The sequence below is a fragment of the Rhinopithecus roxellana genome, chromosome 13 (assembly GCF_007565055.1).
Source record: "Rhinopithecus roxellana isolate Shanxi Qingling chromosome 13, ASM756505v1, whole genome shotgun sequence".
NCBI classification, from domain to species: Eukaryota; Metazoa; Chordata; class Mammalia; order Primates; family Cercopithecidae; genus Rhinopithecus; species Rhinopithecus roxellana.
This window is the reverse complement of record NC_044561.1, coordinates 130,975,596-130,992,583: the sequence shown is the minus strand read 5'-3', so window position 1 is coordinate 130,992,583 and position 16,988 is coordinate 130,975,596. Positions and strand designations below refer to the sequence as shown.

At 49.4% G+C, this 16,988-nt stretch overlaps 1 protein-coding gene across 7 annotated transcripts in view; it reads right to left on the bottom strand.

Annotated features, from left to right (window-relative positions):
• The window catches only part of MCM3AP (minichromosome maintenance complex component 3 associated protein), a 54,036-nt gene that overhangs the window by 15,340 nt on the left and 21,708 nt on the right, over nt 1-16,988 (bottom strand). For 5 of the 7 annotated variants that reach the window (XR_004052810.1, XM_030915516.1, XM_030915520.1 and 2 more), the window contains exons 13-22: nt 16,553-16,755; nt 15,355-15,455; nt 12,769-12,900; nt 12,298-12,411; nt 10,115-10,267; nt 7,945-8,142; nt 5,869-5,937; nt 5,482-5,616; nt 2,762-2,915; nt 1,138-1,227 (exon numbers count right to left, since the gene is read on the bottom strand). Coding sequence is in view for 6 of the 7 variants with exons in the window: in XM_030915516.1 (XP_030771376.1) it covers nt 1,138-1,227; nt 2,762-2,915; nt 5,482-5,616; nt 5,869-5,937; nt 7,945-8,142; nt 10,115-10,267; nt 12,298-12,411; nt 12,769-12,900; nt 15,355-15,455; nt 16,553-16,755 (1,349 nt within the window). In the remaining variant the exon portion in view is untranslated. The remainder of the gene's footprint in view (nt 1-1,137; nt 1,228-2,761; nt 2,916-5,481; nt 5,617-5,868; nt 5,938-7,944; nt 8,143-10,114; nt 10,268-12,297; nt 12,412-12,768; nt 12,901-15,354; nt 15,456-16,552; nt 16,756-16,988) is intronic. The other 2 variants (XM_030915521.1, XM_030915519.1) reach the window with 1 other exon arrangement.

Genomic DNA, 16,988 nt, shown 5'->3' with positions numbered 1-16,988 from the left:
CAGCTGATGCTAATGGCAACACTGAGCAAGCACCTGGCCTGTGCCAGACACTGTCCTACGCAGTCTGCGCGTGCACTGACTTTATTCACAAGAGCCAGATGAGCATCTCCACCAAACAGCACCTGCACAGGCTTGGGCAGTTTATTTTTTTTTTTTTTTTTTTTTTTTTTTGAGACGGAGTCTCGCTCTGTCGCCCGGCTGGACTGCAGTGGGCGGATCTCAGCTCACTGCAAGCTCTGCCTCCCGGGTTTACGCCATTCTCCTGCCTCAGCCTCCCGAGTAGCTGGGACTACAGGCGCCAGCCACCTCGCCCGGCTAGCTTTTTGTATTTTTTAGTAGAGACGGGGTTTCACCGTGTTAGCCAGGATAGTCTCGAACTCCTGACCTCGTGATCCGCCCGTCTCGGCCTCCCAAAGTGCTGGGATTACAGGCTTGAGCCACCGCGCCCGGCTTGGGCAGTTTATTTTACCGTCTCTGAGTAAAATAGGAATAAGAAGTAATAGTACCCACACACAGGTGGCAGAGACACTGGGGAACTTGCCCAAGGTCACAGAGCTTCCAGGTGGAGGAGCAGGGACATGTGCTCATAATGATGGCACTAACGCACATGCTGCCTGGAGACCAGCCCACGGATGAGGGTTCCCGGACAGAGGGAATATGGATCAAGTGAAGTGATAGAACATTTGGAAAACTCTACTGAGATATATACAGCCTCCCAGTAAAAATGAAAGAGATGAAGAGAACTATGTTAAGTGAGACAATAAGGCAACTCTGTTTCTTGCAAGAAGAAAATAATTGTGGTTATAGAACACTACTGGTTCTGAGGTAAATAGCAGTCACAGAGCCATCAAAATATGACCCCACTCACTGGAGTAATATAAAGTGATAGTGTAGCTATCCCGGGAAGACGTGGAAGGCTGAGCAGGACCATGGCACAAGAGGCCACGCTGTACCTAGGGTGGTATGCTGCCGCCAAGAGGGTCCCCCGATTCCACCTAGTGTTCATGGCCACGTGTGATCTCCTGCCCCGTGAGCTGGGCCTAGCCACTCACTTCTGACAGGCAGAAGCCAACAAGCAACAGGATGTCACTTCTAAGTTTAGGTTATAAACACACTCAGACTTCCATCTGGGCTCACCTCTTGCTCACTCTGATGAAAGCCAGCTGGCATGCTGTCATCTGGGGAGAGGCCCATGTGGCAGGAACTGAGGAAGTCTTTGGCCACAGCCTGCAAGGAAGTGAATCCTGACACAAGCTCACTAGAGTGAGCTGGGAAGTAGATACCCTTCAGTCAAGCTTTCAGATGAGACTACAATCCTAGCCAACATTTTGATTTCCACCTGTGAGAAACCTTCAGCCAGAGGACCCGAGCTAAGCCACACCTGGATTCCTGACCCACAGAAACCATGATAACAGACTTATTTTAAGCTGCTATGTTAGGGGTAATTTGTTACTTAGGAATAAGGTAACGAATACATTTACATTAATGGGAAGTCAGCAGAGAACATTTAAATGGATAAACTTAGAAACGGCTGTGTAAGTGCGTAATCTGGAAACAAGAAAAATGAGGCCCTGAAGAAAGGAGTTAAGAGAGGAAGGAGGAGCTATGTCTCGTTTTAAATCATGTGGCATTATTTGACTTCTTTTTAAGTACATGGAAGTGCTACTTTCATTAAAAATGAAAATAAAGGTAACAGGAACAGTAAACTAATTTCCAGTAAATGAAATGTGACTTTGTAATCCCAGGAAAAGGGAAGAATTTTGCACCAAGAAGTTACTGTTACCTCAGAATGGCAAGAGCATAGATGGTTCTTTTTTTTTTTTTTTTTTTTCCTGAGGCGGAGTCTCGCTCTGTCGCCCGGACTGGAGTGCAGTGGCCGGATCTCAGCTCACTGCAAGCTCCGCCTCCTGGGTTTACGCCATTCTCCTGCCTCAGCCTCCCGAGTAGCTGGGACTACAGGCGCCCGCCACCTCGCCCGGCTAGTTTTTGTATTTTTAGTAGAGACGGGGTTTCACCGTGTTAGCCAGGATGGTCTCGATCTCCTGACCTCGTGATCCGCCCGTCTCGGCCTCCCAAAGTGCTGGGATTACAGGCTTGAGCCACCGCGCCCGGCCGATGGTTCTTATCATCATCTTCATACTTCTTTTACATTTCCTCATTTTTAAAACGTTTTGTGTACGTATTACATTTAGGAAATCCAATATATAGTATTAAAATAGAAAAAGTAAAGAAGCAGGCTGGGCGTGGTGCCCCCTGCTAAATCTGACTGGCTTAAAAAAATAATTTTTTAGGCCGGGCACGGTGGCTCAAGCCTGTAATCCCAGCACTTTGGGAGGCCAAGACGGGTGGATCACGAGATCAGGAGATCGAGACCATCCTGGTCTACACGGTGAAACCCCGTCTCTACTAAAAAATACAAAAAACTAGCCGGGCGAGATGGCGGGCGCCTGTAGTCCCAGCTACTCAGGAGGCTGAGGCAGGAGAATGGTGTAAACCAAGGAGGCAGAGCTTGCAGTGAGCCGAGATCGCGCCACTGCACTCCAGCCTGGGCGACAGAGCGAGACTCCGTCTCAAAAAAACAAAAATAATAATAATTTTTTAAAAGACATATATGGAGACATATAATACTTGCTTCTGAGCCTCCCGCAGTCTTTCAAAACCACATTAGGGAATAAGCAGTATTTGCATGGTTCCAGTGATATATGGGAGTAAGTGAAAGTAATGAAAACACAGAAGTAAACACAAAGTAATTATAGTTCACCTTTATACACACGTTAACAGAAATCATCTGATCCCCTTTGCTGCTAAGCGAGTTGAAAAGCGAAAGTGTCTGAATCCCACCAGCATCGCTGGATGTGTCATCCATTGAGCCTTCATCTCCCATGAACTTGACTTTTAACCAATTTGCTAGAATTCTACAGATTAAAAAAATAATAATAACAATAAAACACTTGAAGAATCTAAATTTGAATTATAAAGACTTTCAGGAAAAGAAGAGAAATGTAAGACCTACATCCATAGATACCAAATCTTCCTATGAAGCTGACTTGCACAAAACAGGCTGTCATTTTAAAATGGAGCAACGATCTTTTACTTTTTTTTTTTTTTTTTTTGAGACAGATTCTCGCTGTGTCGCCCAAGCTAGAGTACAGTGGCACAAACTTGGCTCACCGCAGCAAGCAAATCTCCTGCCTCAGCCTTCTCAGTAGCTGAGACTACAGGCATGGGCCACCATGCCCAGTTAATTTTTCCATTTTTTTATAGAGTCTCACTCAATCTCACTATGTTGGTCATGCTGGCTTCAAACTCCTGGGCTCAAGCAATCCTCCCTCCACAGCCTCCTAGTTGCTGGGATTACAGGCATGAGCCACTGCGCCCGGCTTCTACTTGTTCTTAATTGGGCAGGAGGAGGGGGCACTCATGGAACTGGCTCATTCTAATGTGACTTAAGATTCTGAAGCATTAAGATTTTCAGCAATAGAAAACATCCCTAGAGTTTGAAATACATGTTTTTTACAGATCAAATTTCTCATACCTGAGACCTTAAGAATTCTTAAGTGACATGAACTTAGCAAATGAGAAGACAGCTATTTTGTTTGAAGAAATGAATCAACAGCTGAGCGTAGTGGCTCACGCCTGTAATCCCAGCACTTTGGGAGGCCAAGGCAGGTGGATCACTTGAGCCCAGTTCAAGACCAGCCTGGGCAACATGGCAAAACCCTGTCTCTACAAAAAATACACAAAACTAAGCCAGGCGTGGTGGTGTGCACCTGTAATCCCAGCTACTTGGGAGGCTGAGGCAGGAAAATTGCTTGAACCTGAGAGGCAAGGGTTGCAGTGAACCAAGATCGCGCCACCACACACCAGCCTGGGCGGCAGAGTGAGACTCCATCTCAAAAAAAAAAAAAAAAAAAAAAGATAATACAGGCTTTCTTTTTAAGCGAAAAGGTGTTCTGGAATTAGTAACAGTGATGGTTGCAAAACCCTGTGAATATATCTAAAAATCACTGAAATGTACACTTTAAATGGGTGAAGTTCATGGTATGTGAATAACATTTCAATAAAGCTATTTTAAAAATAAACTGTAAGCTGGGTGTGGTGGCTCACGCCTATAATCCCAAAACCTTGGTAGACTGAAGCACGCAGACTGCTTGAGCCCGGGAGTTCAAGACCAGCCTGGGCAACATAGTGAAACTCCATCTTTCACACACACAAAAAAACATTAACCAGGAATGTAGTTCCCGCTACTCAAGAGGCTGAGGTGAGAAGATCAATTGAGCCCAGGAGGTCGAGGCTGCAGTGAGCTGTTATCACACCGTGCCCTCTAGCCTGGTGACAACAAAGCAAGACCCTGTCTCAAAAAAACACAAAGAGACTGTAGTTCCTTTAAAAACACGACTTCTGTATGCTACTTGGTTCCAGGAAATAAGATCATGTCATTTTTTTTCTTTTTTTAAAATGCCAAAAGTTTAAGGGAAAAAATTGGAACTATAGCAAACAGACTATAAACTATCTTACTGAAGAATCTAAAATGAAGCAGGTCTATCAATGTACCTTAACACAGATTGAAATAACAATCAACTTTTAAATGCTTTTGGACTAAGACTGTTGCCAAGTAATATGGTTTGGATTTGTATCCCCACCCAAATCTCATGTTGAACTGTAATCCCCAGTGTTGGATGAGGGGCTTGGTGGGAGGTGATTATATCATGGCGGTGGAATCCCCCTTGCTGTTCTCATGATAGTGAGCGCTCAGGAGATCTGGTTAAGTGTGTGGCACCTCCCCCTCGCTGCTCTCATGATAGCTCTCACAAGATCTGGTTAAGTGTGCGGCAACTCCCCCTCGCTGTTCTCACGATGGTGAGTTCTCATGAGATCTGGTTAACTGTGTGGCACCTTCCCCTCGCTGTTATCATGACAGTGAGTTCACGAGATCTGGTTAAGTCTGCGGCATCCGCCCTTGCTGTTCTCCTTATAGTGAGCTCTCAGGAGATCTGGTTGTTTAGAAGTGTGTGGCACCTCCCACTTTGCTGTTCTCATGATAGTGAGTTCTCATGAGATCTCGTTAAGCGTGTGGCATCTCCCCCTTCACTTTCTCTTCCTCCTGCTCCAGCCATGTAAGACATGCCTCCCTCCCCTTAGCCTTCTACCATGATTGTGGGTTTCCTGAGGCCTCCACAGCCATGCTTCCTGTACAGCTGAGCCAATTAAACCTCTTTATAAACTACCCAGTCTCAGATATTTCTTTAAAGCAGTGTGAGAACGGACTAATACACCAAGTTTATGGAATAAAAATTGAAATAATCAAATCTAAAGTTTCAATTTAAAATCATGAGCAAAACAGACTGTAAATCCAAGCATTAAAACATAAACCTACACTTCCGAGTTCCCATCACACATGAGGAATACCCAGCCCTGGCCCACAACTCTGCCCTGCCCACTCCACCTCCTGGAAACCCCACAGGGGAAACCCCTCCTGACCTGCCACGACTCTCTGGGGACTGCTCCTCTCCATCCGGCAACACCAGCACCAGCTTCCAAAACACATGCTCCTGCCTCCCAGGGAGGTGCTCAGCCACAAGGGACGGCAGGTCCAGAGACGCCCACGCCACATCACTGGGAGGAACAGAACCCCGTGGATTAGCCAGTGTGTGAGGCCCTAGCAGGAGCAGCACACACATCCTATGTGCAGGAAGGGGCAAGTTGGAGGAAAATCAGGATCAGAGGTTGAACTGCAAACTAGAAACCAAGTCTGGAACTCATCGAAGAGACCTCAGTTGGAGATGCATGAGGTGGGCTGCCAGTTTGACAGACTGGGGAACTGGGGGATCACCGTGGGATATGCAGAAGCGTGCGGCAATGACAGACCTCAGCAGCTGCTGGTAGAAGTGCTGAACCTTCATCTGGTGAGCTGTCTTGTTTCTGAGCCGCCTCAACCTGCAAAGGAAAGCAGAATGACAGTGTTACCACAGGAGCTTAGTGAAAAGTACTGGCTAGTGTCCCCTGGGGAATACTCAGGAGACTGAAAAACACATTTTCTGCCAAAGAAACGGGTTAGAGGATTCGTTCATTCCACAAATATCACATTAAGTATCTGCTGTGTGCTGGCTGCGGGAGATTCAACAGTAAGACAAAATCCTGCCGTTCAAGAACATAGGCTCTCGTGGGGAGAGAACAGCATCTCTAAGTGGTTAGCCTGGCATGTGTGAGGTGTTGGCACTGTGGGCAAAAGCTGCCAGGTGGGGCTGGAGCCAGGTGCTTACTGCAGTCTCACTCAGGGTGGTCAGGTGGTATGTGAGCAAAGACTTGAAGGAAACAGGGAGAGCCAGCGTGACAACTTCTGGAAACAGCAGAGGGCATGGCTGTGCCAGGCCATAGCTGCATTTGGCATGTTTGGGGAGAGTGGTGAGGGCAGCGGGGGAGGGGTTGGTTCCACAGTACAGAGACTCAGGGAGCGCTAGGGACGCCGCCAAGAGGCAATGCCACCGAGAGGCAACGCCACCTGGCTGAGCTGTTGGAGGATCCCTCGTGTTGTGGTGCTGAGGATGCGAGCGGGGCCCATGGTGGAAGTTAGCAGACAGACAGATGCTGCGTCAACATTCCAGCGAGGTGGAGAGAACTGCCATGCCCTCGGTGCGTTCTGAGGGCAGAGCTGAGGATGCTGGGTCTGGGAGATGCAAGCCCAGGTTTGTGCCCTAAGCACAGGAGGACAGGATGGCATCCTATGAGCAGGAAGGGGCAGGGTGGGGGAAAATCAGGTTCAGAGGTTGAACCGTGAACTGGAAACCAAGTCTGGAACTCAGGGAAGAGGCCTCAGTTGGAGATGCATAATGGGGGCTGCCAGTAACAGACGGGGGTGACAGGGCTATCACCAGGGGGTATGCAGAAGGGAAGGGCAGAGGGCAGAGGTCTGGGCTGAGGGGGCAGAGTGGAGGGCTCAGAGAAGGAGACTGAGGCTGGCAAGGGCAGCTACGGAGGGGGACACAAGAAGCCATGACTCCAGGAGGAGGCCAGGCCACTATGTGAAGGCAGCCATGGGTGAGAAGCGGCAGCCCCAGCCCTGGCCTCGCAGCATGCCTGCAACAGGCTGAGACCGCCACCCACCCACCCTGCCTGCGCGGAACCTGATGGGGCCCAATGAAACCCACAACACAGTTTTCAGAGGGAACATCCCATGATGACCAGCAGGCGACGAGACGTGACGTGAGGCCCCAGTGGTGTGCCTGCTAGGCTGTCCAGGCTGCCTCCCCAGTCCCCACCCACCACCCACTGGGAGGCCGGGGAGCCCTGAGGCCAGGCAAGAGGTGGCACCTACACGGGTTCTAAATAAAGGCCACGCCCAGCACAGCCAGGAATGCAGGCTGAGGGGGGTCCTGGCACAGCCCTAAGGAGCCAGTTCTGCTCGGGATGACCAGGAGGAGTGGCAGGGAGGACCAGGGCCACACCAAGGGGCCTCAAGAGGGAAATACTGGAGGGTGGAGGTGGAGTCTGGAAAATGCTGCCACAAAAAGGGGGCAGCGTGTGAAAGAGACGGCAGGAGGAACAGAGGGATGGGGCAGGGATGGGATGGGGAAGACACAGGCCAGCGTGGACTTCGGGCTCCTCCAACAAGGATGGAAGTGGTAGGTACTTAAACTGGGACGAGCAGGAAAAGAACAGGTGATGCAGAGTCAGACTCAGGCACCAGGGGTGATGCAGAGTCAGACTCAGTCACCAGGATGCTGAGTTGAGTCTTTCAAGCTGAACTCAGAGCTCTGCTTTCCAGTGGAACAAGTCACACGTCCACAACTGTGGGAGACGACCTTCAAAATGCAACCCTGTGCCTGTCCTTGCCTCCAGGCTTCACCTATCTTCACCCTCCAAACACACACATTAATTCAGCTCCTGGTAAAACCAAGGGGGGGCAGGGGAGCCCTGATGAGGCAGGCGACAGTTGATGCTGACCTGGTGCAGGAGATGCCCAATCTCCCTGCGTGGCCCAGGTCCAGGAGGCCCCTGGCCAGGTTCTCCTCAGCAATGGGGCACTCTGCACTGGGCGCCAGCGCCCTCAGCCGGTTGCTCACGTCCATGCAGCAGGGCGCAGCAGGGAAAGCCCGCATCTGGCGCCTCAGTTTCTTACGGGCTGCAACAGCTTCCCTCCACCTGGAGACGTGAAAACGTATCATTACAGAGTGTTTTCAGGGTCTTCAAAGCCGAGAAACACATTGGAGTCAGAACTCAGGAATGGGGAAGGAAGGACATCAACTGCGTGTGGTGAGCAATGCGACTACTGAACGCTGACAGTCAATACTGAATGGGCTTTGGAGGCTGACTTGGCAATACAGATCCAGATCTAAGATACATATACCCAGTCGGGTGCAGTGGCTCAGGCCCCTAATCCCAGCACTTTGGGAGGCCAAGGCAGGCGGACTGCCTGAGCTCAGGAGTTCACGACCAGCCTGCACAACACAGTGAAAGCCCATCTCTACTAAAATACAAAAAATTAGCCAGGCATGGTGGTGGGTGACTGTGGTCCCAGCTACTTGGGAGGCTGAGGGAGGAGAATCACTTGAACCCAGGAGGTGGAGGTTACAGTGAGCCGAGATCACGCCACTGCACTCCAGCCTGGGTGACACAGCAAGGCTCTGTCTCAAAAAAAAAAAAAAAAAAAGGTACATATACCCCTTGACCAACAGCTACCACTGATAGGAATTTGTCTCCACCCACACGTGCCTATGTGCAAACGGGTGAACTGTCTGTAACGACGACAGTCACCGTGACAGTCTTTACCAGAGCTAAAAAGAGAGCCACAGCCAGGCTTGGTGGCTCACGCCTGTAAATCCCAGCACTTTGGGAGGCCGGGGCGGACAGATCACGAGGTCAGGAGTTCGAGAGCAGCCTGGCCAATATGGTAAAACCCCATCTCTACTAAAAATACAAAAAACAAAAACAAAATTAGCCGAGCATGGTGGCGCATGCCTGTAGTCCCAGCTACTCAGGAGGCTGAGGCAGAAGAATCGCTTAAACCTGGGAGGTGGAGGTTGCAGTGAGCCATGATTACACCACTGCACTACAGCCTGGGTGACAGAGTGAGACTCTGTCTCAAAAAAAAAAAAAAAGAAAAAAAGAAAGAGAGCCACATGGAAGTCCATCAACAAAAGACCAGGAAGGTCATTTATGGTACATTCTCGCACTGACCTCAAGACCACTGGCAACGGGGACAGCTCAGCATGCTGCTACAGCCAGGCCTCCACCTCATATCAGATGGAGCAAAGGAAGGCTCAGAGCAAAGCAGGGATCATAAGCCCATTTGTGCCAACAGCCATAAGAAAGGACAGAAAGTCTCTGGATGGTTTTGCAAGCAGCTGCTGCTCGCACAATGGACAGGGGTCTGCTGTAGGAGGAAGACTCACTTCTCCCCATACTCCCTTTTATACTGTTCCAACTGCCAAGGACACTATTACTCATTTCAAATTTTATTATGAAATGAATCATACAACATACATAACACATATATGCCCGGTTGTAAGATTACTAAATCATTGAGCATCTGTGCACTTACATCCAGTTGAGCAGTTGTGGCCATGAGAGGCACCCCCTCCCATTCCCAAAAGTAATCACCATGCTGAGATTATGATCATTATTTTCCTTCTTTTCTTCAGGGTTATACTACTATATATAAATCCAAAACAACCTATTTAGTTTGAATATACACTATTTGTATATTTCCTATTAATTGCTTTTTCTCCACTACTTATATTTTGAGAATTCACCCTTATTGGTGCATGCAGCCATAATCTGGCTTGTTCACAGGTGTCTCCCAGCACCTAGTGCAGTGGGCAAATGGCAGGCACCCTATAAATATTAGTTGACATGCAGAGCAGCCACCACGCCCCAATCTAACTCCTGACTGTTCCCCTTAGTTTATGGGGTGTGTGTGTGTGTGTGTGTGTAATCAAGTATTTTTGAAATGCAGTATAATCCAATGACAGTCTATTTTAGGTATTCATTGCTATAACATTTTCCCTGATCCTTTTACCACTGAATACAGAAACTGATGGCTCCTATATTTTGAATTTGGTAAAAGACTCTTCCCCGTGTATGTGGATTTTGCCTGTAGGAACACAGGACTCACCGCTGTAGATACTTGCAGAAGCACTGAAGCTCCTGGAGGGTCTCCTTTGCAGCCTGGAAGATTTCCTCCACGAGAAACAAGTCCACTAGATGGGCACAGACATCCTCACAGCAACGGGCCACACGGACCCTCTGGTCTGTCTCTAATGCATTCCTAAGAAACAGGGTAATCAGCATGGAAGACACTGCACTCGGGGCCCACAGACACTGAGGGCTTGCTTTAAAAGCCCAAGAGTCAGCTGGGCACAGTGGCTTATGCCTGTAATCCTAGCTCTTTGCAAGGCTGAGGTGGGCAGATCACTTGAGGTCAGGAGTTCGAAACCAGCTTGGCCATCATGGTGAAACCCTGTCTCTACTAAAAATATAAAAAATTAGCTGGGCAGCCAGGCACGGTGACTCATGCCTATAATCCTAGCACTTTGGGAGGCCAAGATGGGCAGATCACGAGGTCAGGAGATTGAGACCATCCTGGCTAACACGGTGAAACCCCGTCTCTACTAAAAATACGAAATATTAGCTGGGTGTAGTGGTGGGCTCCTGTAGTCCCAGCTACTCAAGAGGCTGAGGCAGGAGAATGGTGTGAACCCAGGAGGCGGAGCTTGCAGTGAGCCGAGATGGCGCCACTGCACACCAGCTTGGGCGACAGAGCAAGACTCCATCTCAAAAAAAAAAGAAAAATGGCCGGGCGCGGTGCCTCAAGCCTGTAATCCCAGCACTTTGGGAGGCCGAGACGGGCGGATCACGAGGTCAGGAGATCGAGACCATCCTGGCTAACATGGTGAAACCCTGTCTCTACTAAAAATACAAAAAACTAGCCGGGCGACGTGGCGGGCACCTGTAGTCCCAGCTACTCGGGAGGCTGAGGCAGGAGAATGGCGTGAACTCGGGAGGCGGAGCTTGCAGTGAGCTGAGATCCGGCCACTGCACTCCAGCCTGGGTGGCAGAGCGAAACTCCGTCTCAAAAAAAAAAAAAAAAAAGAAAAAGAAGAATAAAATAAAATTAGCTGGGCATGGCGGTGCGGGCCTATAATCCCAGTTACTTGGGAGGCTGAGGTCGGAGAATCACTTGAACCCGGGAGGTGGAGGTTGCACTGAGCCGAGATCATGCCCCCGCACTCCAGCCTGGGTGACACAGCAAGACTCCATTTCAAAAGAAAAAAAAAAAAAAGTGCAAGAGTCAAGGCCGGGCGCAGTGGCTCACACCTATAATCCCAGCACTTTGGGAGGCTGAGGCAGGCAGATCATGAGGTCAGGAGCTCAAAACCAGCCTGACTAACATGGTGAAACCCCATCTCTACTAAAAATACGAAAATTAGCCAGGTGTGGTGGCGCGTGCCTGTAGTCCCAGCTACTCAGGAGGCGGAGGCAGAAGAATCACTTGAACCTGGGAGGTGGAGGGTGCAGTGAACCCAGATCACGCCACTGCACTCCAGTCTGGGCAACAGAGCGAGACTCTGTCTTTAAAAAAAAAAAAAAAAAAAAAAAAGTGTAAGAGTCTGCATCCTCGATACTAAAATGTAATTCCATCTTCACTGTAAGAGAAGCTTTAATACTTAAACTACAGACACCTAGAAAGACGGGGTAAAAAGAATTAAGTGGTACAGGGTGCCAAATTATAGGTCCATAGGAGCCCTTGTAACAGTTAATAAACCTTTATCTTAATAAAATCGTCAGAATTTCTAATTATTTTAGAGACAGGGTCTCACTATGTTGCCCAGGCTGGAGTACAGTGGCCACCACAGGTGCAGTCACAGCACACTACCCGGAACTTCTGAGCTTCAGTGATCTTCGCACCTCAGTCTCTTGAGGAGCTGGGACTACAGGTGCCTGGTGTAGAATGTGTAAATGACGATGCAGACAACCACAAAATCTTCTCATCAGCAACGTCTGACATGTGCAATCGATTGCAAGTGTCTCAAATATATGATAAATGCTGGTGGCTACTAAGGATGGCTGACTATGGTCCTGTGGTGGCAGGCCTCAAATAAAAGAGAATTTTAATAATAAAATTCTATCAGCCCAGGGAACACAGGATTGCATCAAATACATTTGGTCACAAAATCAAAGTAGCTTAGACAGGCAGGACACATTTCCAATAGCCCATCCTCAGTGGCGCCAGACACAGCCTAGGGCAGAGCCAAAGCTCAGTCTCCTGGCACAGCAAGACACCAGTGTTTCACTTACTTCAACTCCTGGGAGCAGGTTTCCCTCACAAACTCCATCATCACGTGTTCCATCAGCTCCACGGCCAGGCCCTGGCTCAGCTCACTTAACACCAGCTCCCTCTCTTGTTTTAACCTACAGGGAAGATAAAAAATACACAAGGGTAATGTTTAAGAATAAAAATAAATGCTGTTTGTTTTACTCCCTGGACATGCAGACAGGGATTGAGGTGTGCTGCCTGAGTCGGCAGGACACCCCTACTCCAGCTCCCCTGACATCACCTCCCTTCCCTTGCCTCTCCTGGCTGGGAAGGGCCACTGCTCATGGGTAGGTGTGGCCTGGGGAGCTCCATCCACCCCCTGGACTGAAGTGTAGGAGGGCATGAGTGGGTCAGCAGGGGTGGACAACAGCGGGAGCATCGCGGCCAGGGTCAGTTCTTGCCTGTGTCCACATTGAGCTCCTTATCTGTCTGCATGGACAAGACACACTCACCTTTCTTCTTCAGCCCGCTGCCTCTCCTGCTCCCTTCGCTCCCTTTCCTTAGACACTTCTTCAGCTGCAATGTGCCTCAAAATGCCCGTGGTTGCAGCTGTTAACAAATCCTCCACAGCAGCATTAGAAACACTAAACAGAAAAAAGGGGATAGCATTCAAAATCAGAGGCAAGGCCGGGCGCGGTGGCTCATGCCTGTAATCCCAGCACTTTGGGAGGCCAAGGTGGGCAGATCACGAGGTCAGGAGATCAAGACCATTCTGGCCATCATGGTGAAACCCCATCTGTACTAAAAATACAAAAATTAGCCAGGCGTGGCAGCGCATGCCTGTAGTCCCAGCTACTCAGTAGGCTGAGACAGAATAATTGCTTGGACCCAGGAGGCGGAGGCTGCAGTGAGCTGAGATCGCACCGATGTACTCCAGCCTGGGCAACAGAGTGAGACTGTCTCAAAAAAAAAAAAGAGAGAAAAAGATCAGAATAAAAAAGCCAAATCACTAAACGTCTAACTTTGACAAAGAAAAAAAAACCACATAGGTTGAGTGTCCGTAATCCAAAAATCTGAAATCCAAAAGGCTCCAAAATCTCAAAACTTTTTGAGTACAACATGTCATGCTTTTCAAAGGAAATGCTCACTGGAGCATTTTAGAATTCAGATTTTTAGGTAAGAGATACTCAACTGGTAGACATAATACAAATATTCTGAAATCCAAAAATAGCTGTAATCTAAAACCCTTGTGGTCCCAAGCATTTTGGATAAGGGATATGCAACCTATACTTGTTTGACTGCCAGCAGAAAAATTAAGCCCACTGTTAGAAACACACAATCTACCAAAACTGACTCATGGAGCAACAGAAAAATGTGAATAGACCTGTAACTAGTAAGGAGACTTCCAAACAAAGAAAAGCATAAGACCAGAAGGTTTCACTGGTAAATTCTAGAGACTTCCAAACAAAGAAAAGCATAAGACCAGAAGGTTTCACTGGTAAATTCTATTAAACACTAACGAAAACCTAACCACCAATCTTTCTCACACCCTTTCAAAAAACAGAAGAGGAAGGAATATTTACTAACGCATTTTATGAGGCCAGCATTGCCCTAATACCAAAGACAGACCAAAGCCACTATAGGAAAACGACAGACTGACGAGGCACAGTGGCTCATGCCTGTCATCCCAGCATTTTAGGAGGCTGAGGTGGGAGGGCTGCTTGAGCCCAGGTGTTCAAGACTAACCTGGGCAACACAGAGAGACCCCATCTCTACAAAAAATTAAAAAATTAGCCGGGTATGGTGGCATGCGCCTGTGGTCCTAGCTACTTGGGAGGCGGAGGTGAGAGGATGGCTTGAGCCTAGAAGATAAAGGCTGTGGTGAGCAGTGATTCTGCTTTTGCACTCAAGTCTAGGTGACAAAGTAAGACCGTCTCAAAAAAAAAAAAAAAAAAAAAGGAATAAAGAAATAAAAAGGAAAACTACAAACCAATATCCCTTATGAATATGGATATAAAAATCCTCAACAAGGCCGGGTGTGGTGGCTCACACCTGTAATCCCAGCACTTTGGGAGGCTGAGGAGGGCAGATCATGAGGTCAGGAGATCGAGACCATCCTGGCTAATACGATGAAACCCCGTCTCTACTAAAAATACAAAAAATTAGCCAGGCGTGGTGGCAGGCGCCTGTAATCCCAGCTACTTGGGAGGCTGAGGCAGGGAAATCGCTCGAACCCGGGAGACGGGGGTTGCAGTGAGCCAAGATTGCACCAGTGCACTCCAGCCTGGACAACAGAGCAAGACTCCATCTCAAAAACAAAACAAAACAAAACAAAAAAACAATCTAACCTAGAAAGCAAAAACTTTTTATGTTGAAAACTACAAAGCACTGTTGAAAGAAATTGAGAATGACCTAAATAAATGGAAAGACATCCCATATTCTCGGATTAGAAGATTTAATATTGTTAAGATGACAATACTGGCGAGGCACAGTGGCTCATGCCTGTAATCCCAGTACTTTAGGAGGCCGAGGAAGGTGGATCACTTGAGGCCAGGAGTTCAAGACCACCCCTGGACAACATGGTGAAAGGCATCTCTGCAAAAAACAAAAAAATCAGCCAGGCTGGTGCCCACCTGTAATCTCAGTTACTAGGAAAGCTGAGGCAGGAGAATTGCTTGAACCCAGAAGGTGGAGGTTGCAGTGAGGCTGAGATCGAGCCACTGCACTCTAGCCTGAGCAACAGAGCAAGACTCCATCTCAAAAAAAAAAAAAAAAATGACAGTACTACCCAGAGCAATCTACAGATTCAACGCAATCCCTATCAAAATCCCAACAGCCCTTTCTGCAGAAACAGAAAAACTCATCCTAAAATTCCCATGGTATCTCAGAAGACCCCAAATAGCAAAACCATCTTGAAAAAGAAGAATGTAAGGGAAAATCTTCATGATACTGTCTCTGGCAATAACTTATTGGATTATGACTCCAAAAACGCAGGCAACTTTATGAGAGGAAACTTCTGGAAGAAGTTCTTTATGAGATGAAACTTTATGAGAGAAAACTTCTGGAGCAGCAGAAGGGGAGCACCAGATGCCACTCACCCCAGGGCAGCAGCTGCGTAGGCAGCACCTGCAGAGCCGACTTCCTCACAGTCCCTCTGCAGAGCCTCCTGGATGAGCTCGTCCACCACCTGCGCCAGGTCCTATGGAGAGACCAACATGGGGTGGAATGGAACGTCCCACCCAGGGCAGAAATCCTGGGTAATATGTTGTCAACAGTCTGCAGACATCTCGTGACAGAAGCACATGACCCCTGACATGGGGTCAGCTAGGCTGTTGCAGGAAAGGTGTCCCCTAGCGAATGGAAAGGTGCCATCTGGAGAGAAGGTGCCCTGCAGATGGCCACACAGCGCCCTGGCCCAGTCATCTCCAGTCTACGTCAAGCAGCCTCTGTTTCTGTGGCCACTCCATGCTCCCTCTCAGAACTCCCCGATCCCCAGAGAGGCTAGTGCCCAGTGCCTGCCTCTAAGCAGCCAGAGTGGCACAATCCAGTCTCACAACCATAGAGTCGACAGGCTCTACTCAATATCAAGGCATCAGTAGGGGCCATGCCCACCCTGAGGTCACAACCATCAAGGGGCACACCCACCTCCAGGCCAGGCTGGTCAAGGGGTTCACCCACCCCTAGGCCATGCCCATCAGGGTCCACAGCCACAGAGACCACACACACCAGAGGCGAAACATCCAACCGGAGGCCATGTCTATCAGGGGGCACAGCCACCCCAAGCCATGCCCATCAGGGGGCACACCTGCCAGGCCACACCCATCAGTGGGGACACCCAACCCCAGGACATGCCCTTCAGGGGACACACCCACACTCAGTCCATGCATATTGGGGGGCCACACCCACCAGGGGGACATGCCCACTCCAGGCCACACCCGCAGGGGACACACCCACCCAGGCCACACCCACCAGCAGGACATGCCATCCCAGGTCACACACATCGGGGGCGCACAATGCTGCCAATAATCCCGTCAGAACAGGCGGATGTTGAGTTCAGACACAGGGGCTCAGGCCAGTGCTGTGACAGGAAGCTCCTGAGATGAAGACAGACTCCACAATGAGTCTGAATGGGTGGGCCCCAGATCTGCCACCTGAGGCTGAGTGACTCTAGGCAGGACCCCTCTCTGGACTCTCCTGAGAGACCAGGCGCCACAGCCCCACCTCATGGGGTGATGACTAAGGACATTTGTGCACAATGGGCTTCCCAGAGTACAGACCTAGAAAAAGAGTCCCTACCTCGTCAGAGTACATGGGCACAGGCTCTGGAGGTGGCGGCTCAGGCTGCACGGACAGCTGGAAGAGGCTGGGTGCCGCAGACGGGGTCAGTGCCAGGACAGGAGGCAGAGGCACTGGCGAGGGCGCAGGGGCTGGTAGAGACTGTGGGAGACCCGGCAGGGGTGTGTCCGGCTCTACACCACACTCCTCTCCTCTCCCTCCACCTGGAAGGAAACATACAGGAGAAAACATGGCTGCAGACACAGGGCGCCTGGCACCACAAGGACCAAGGTCTGTGCAGGGACAGCCCCAGGTCACCCACAGTGACCCTGAGGAGTGGCCTGCCCTCCAGGAGACCAGCTATGCGGGACAAATACGCTTTGCATGAAAAACAAGCCCCAAGATGTCAGGGAGCCAGGAGGAGGGCTTCAAAGCCCTCAGTCCACTCCCAGTGAGA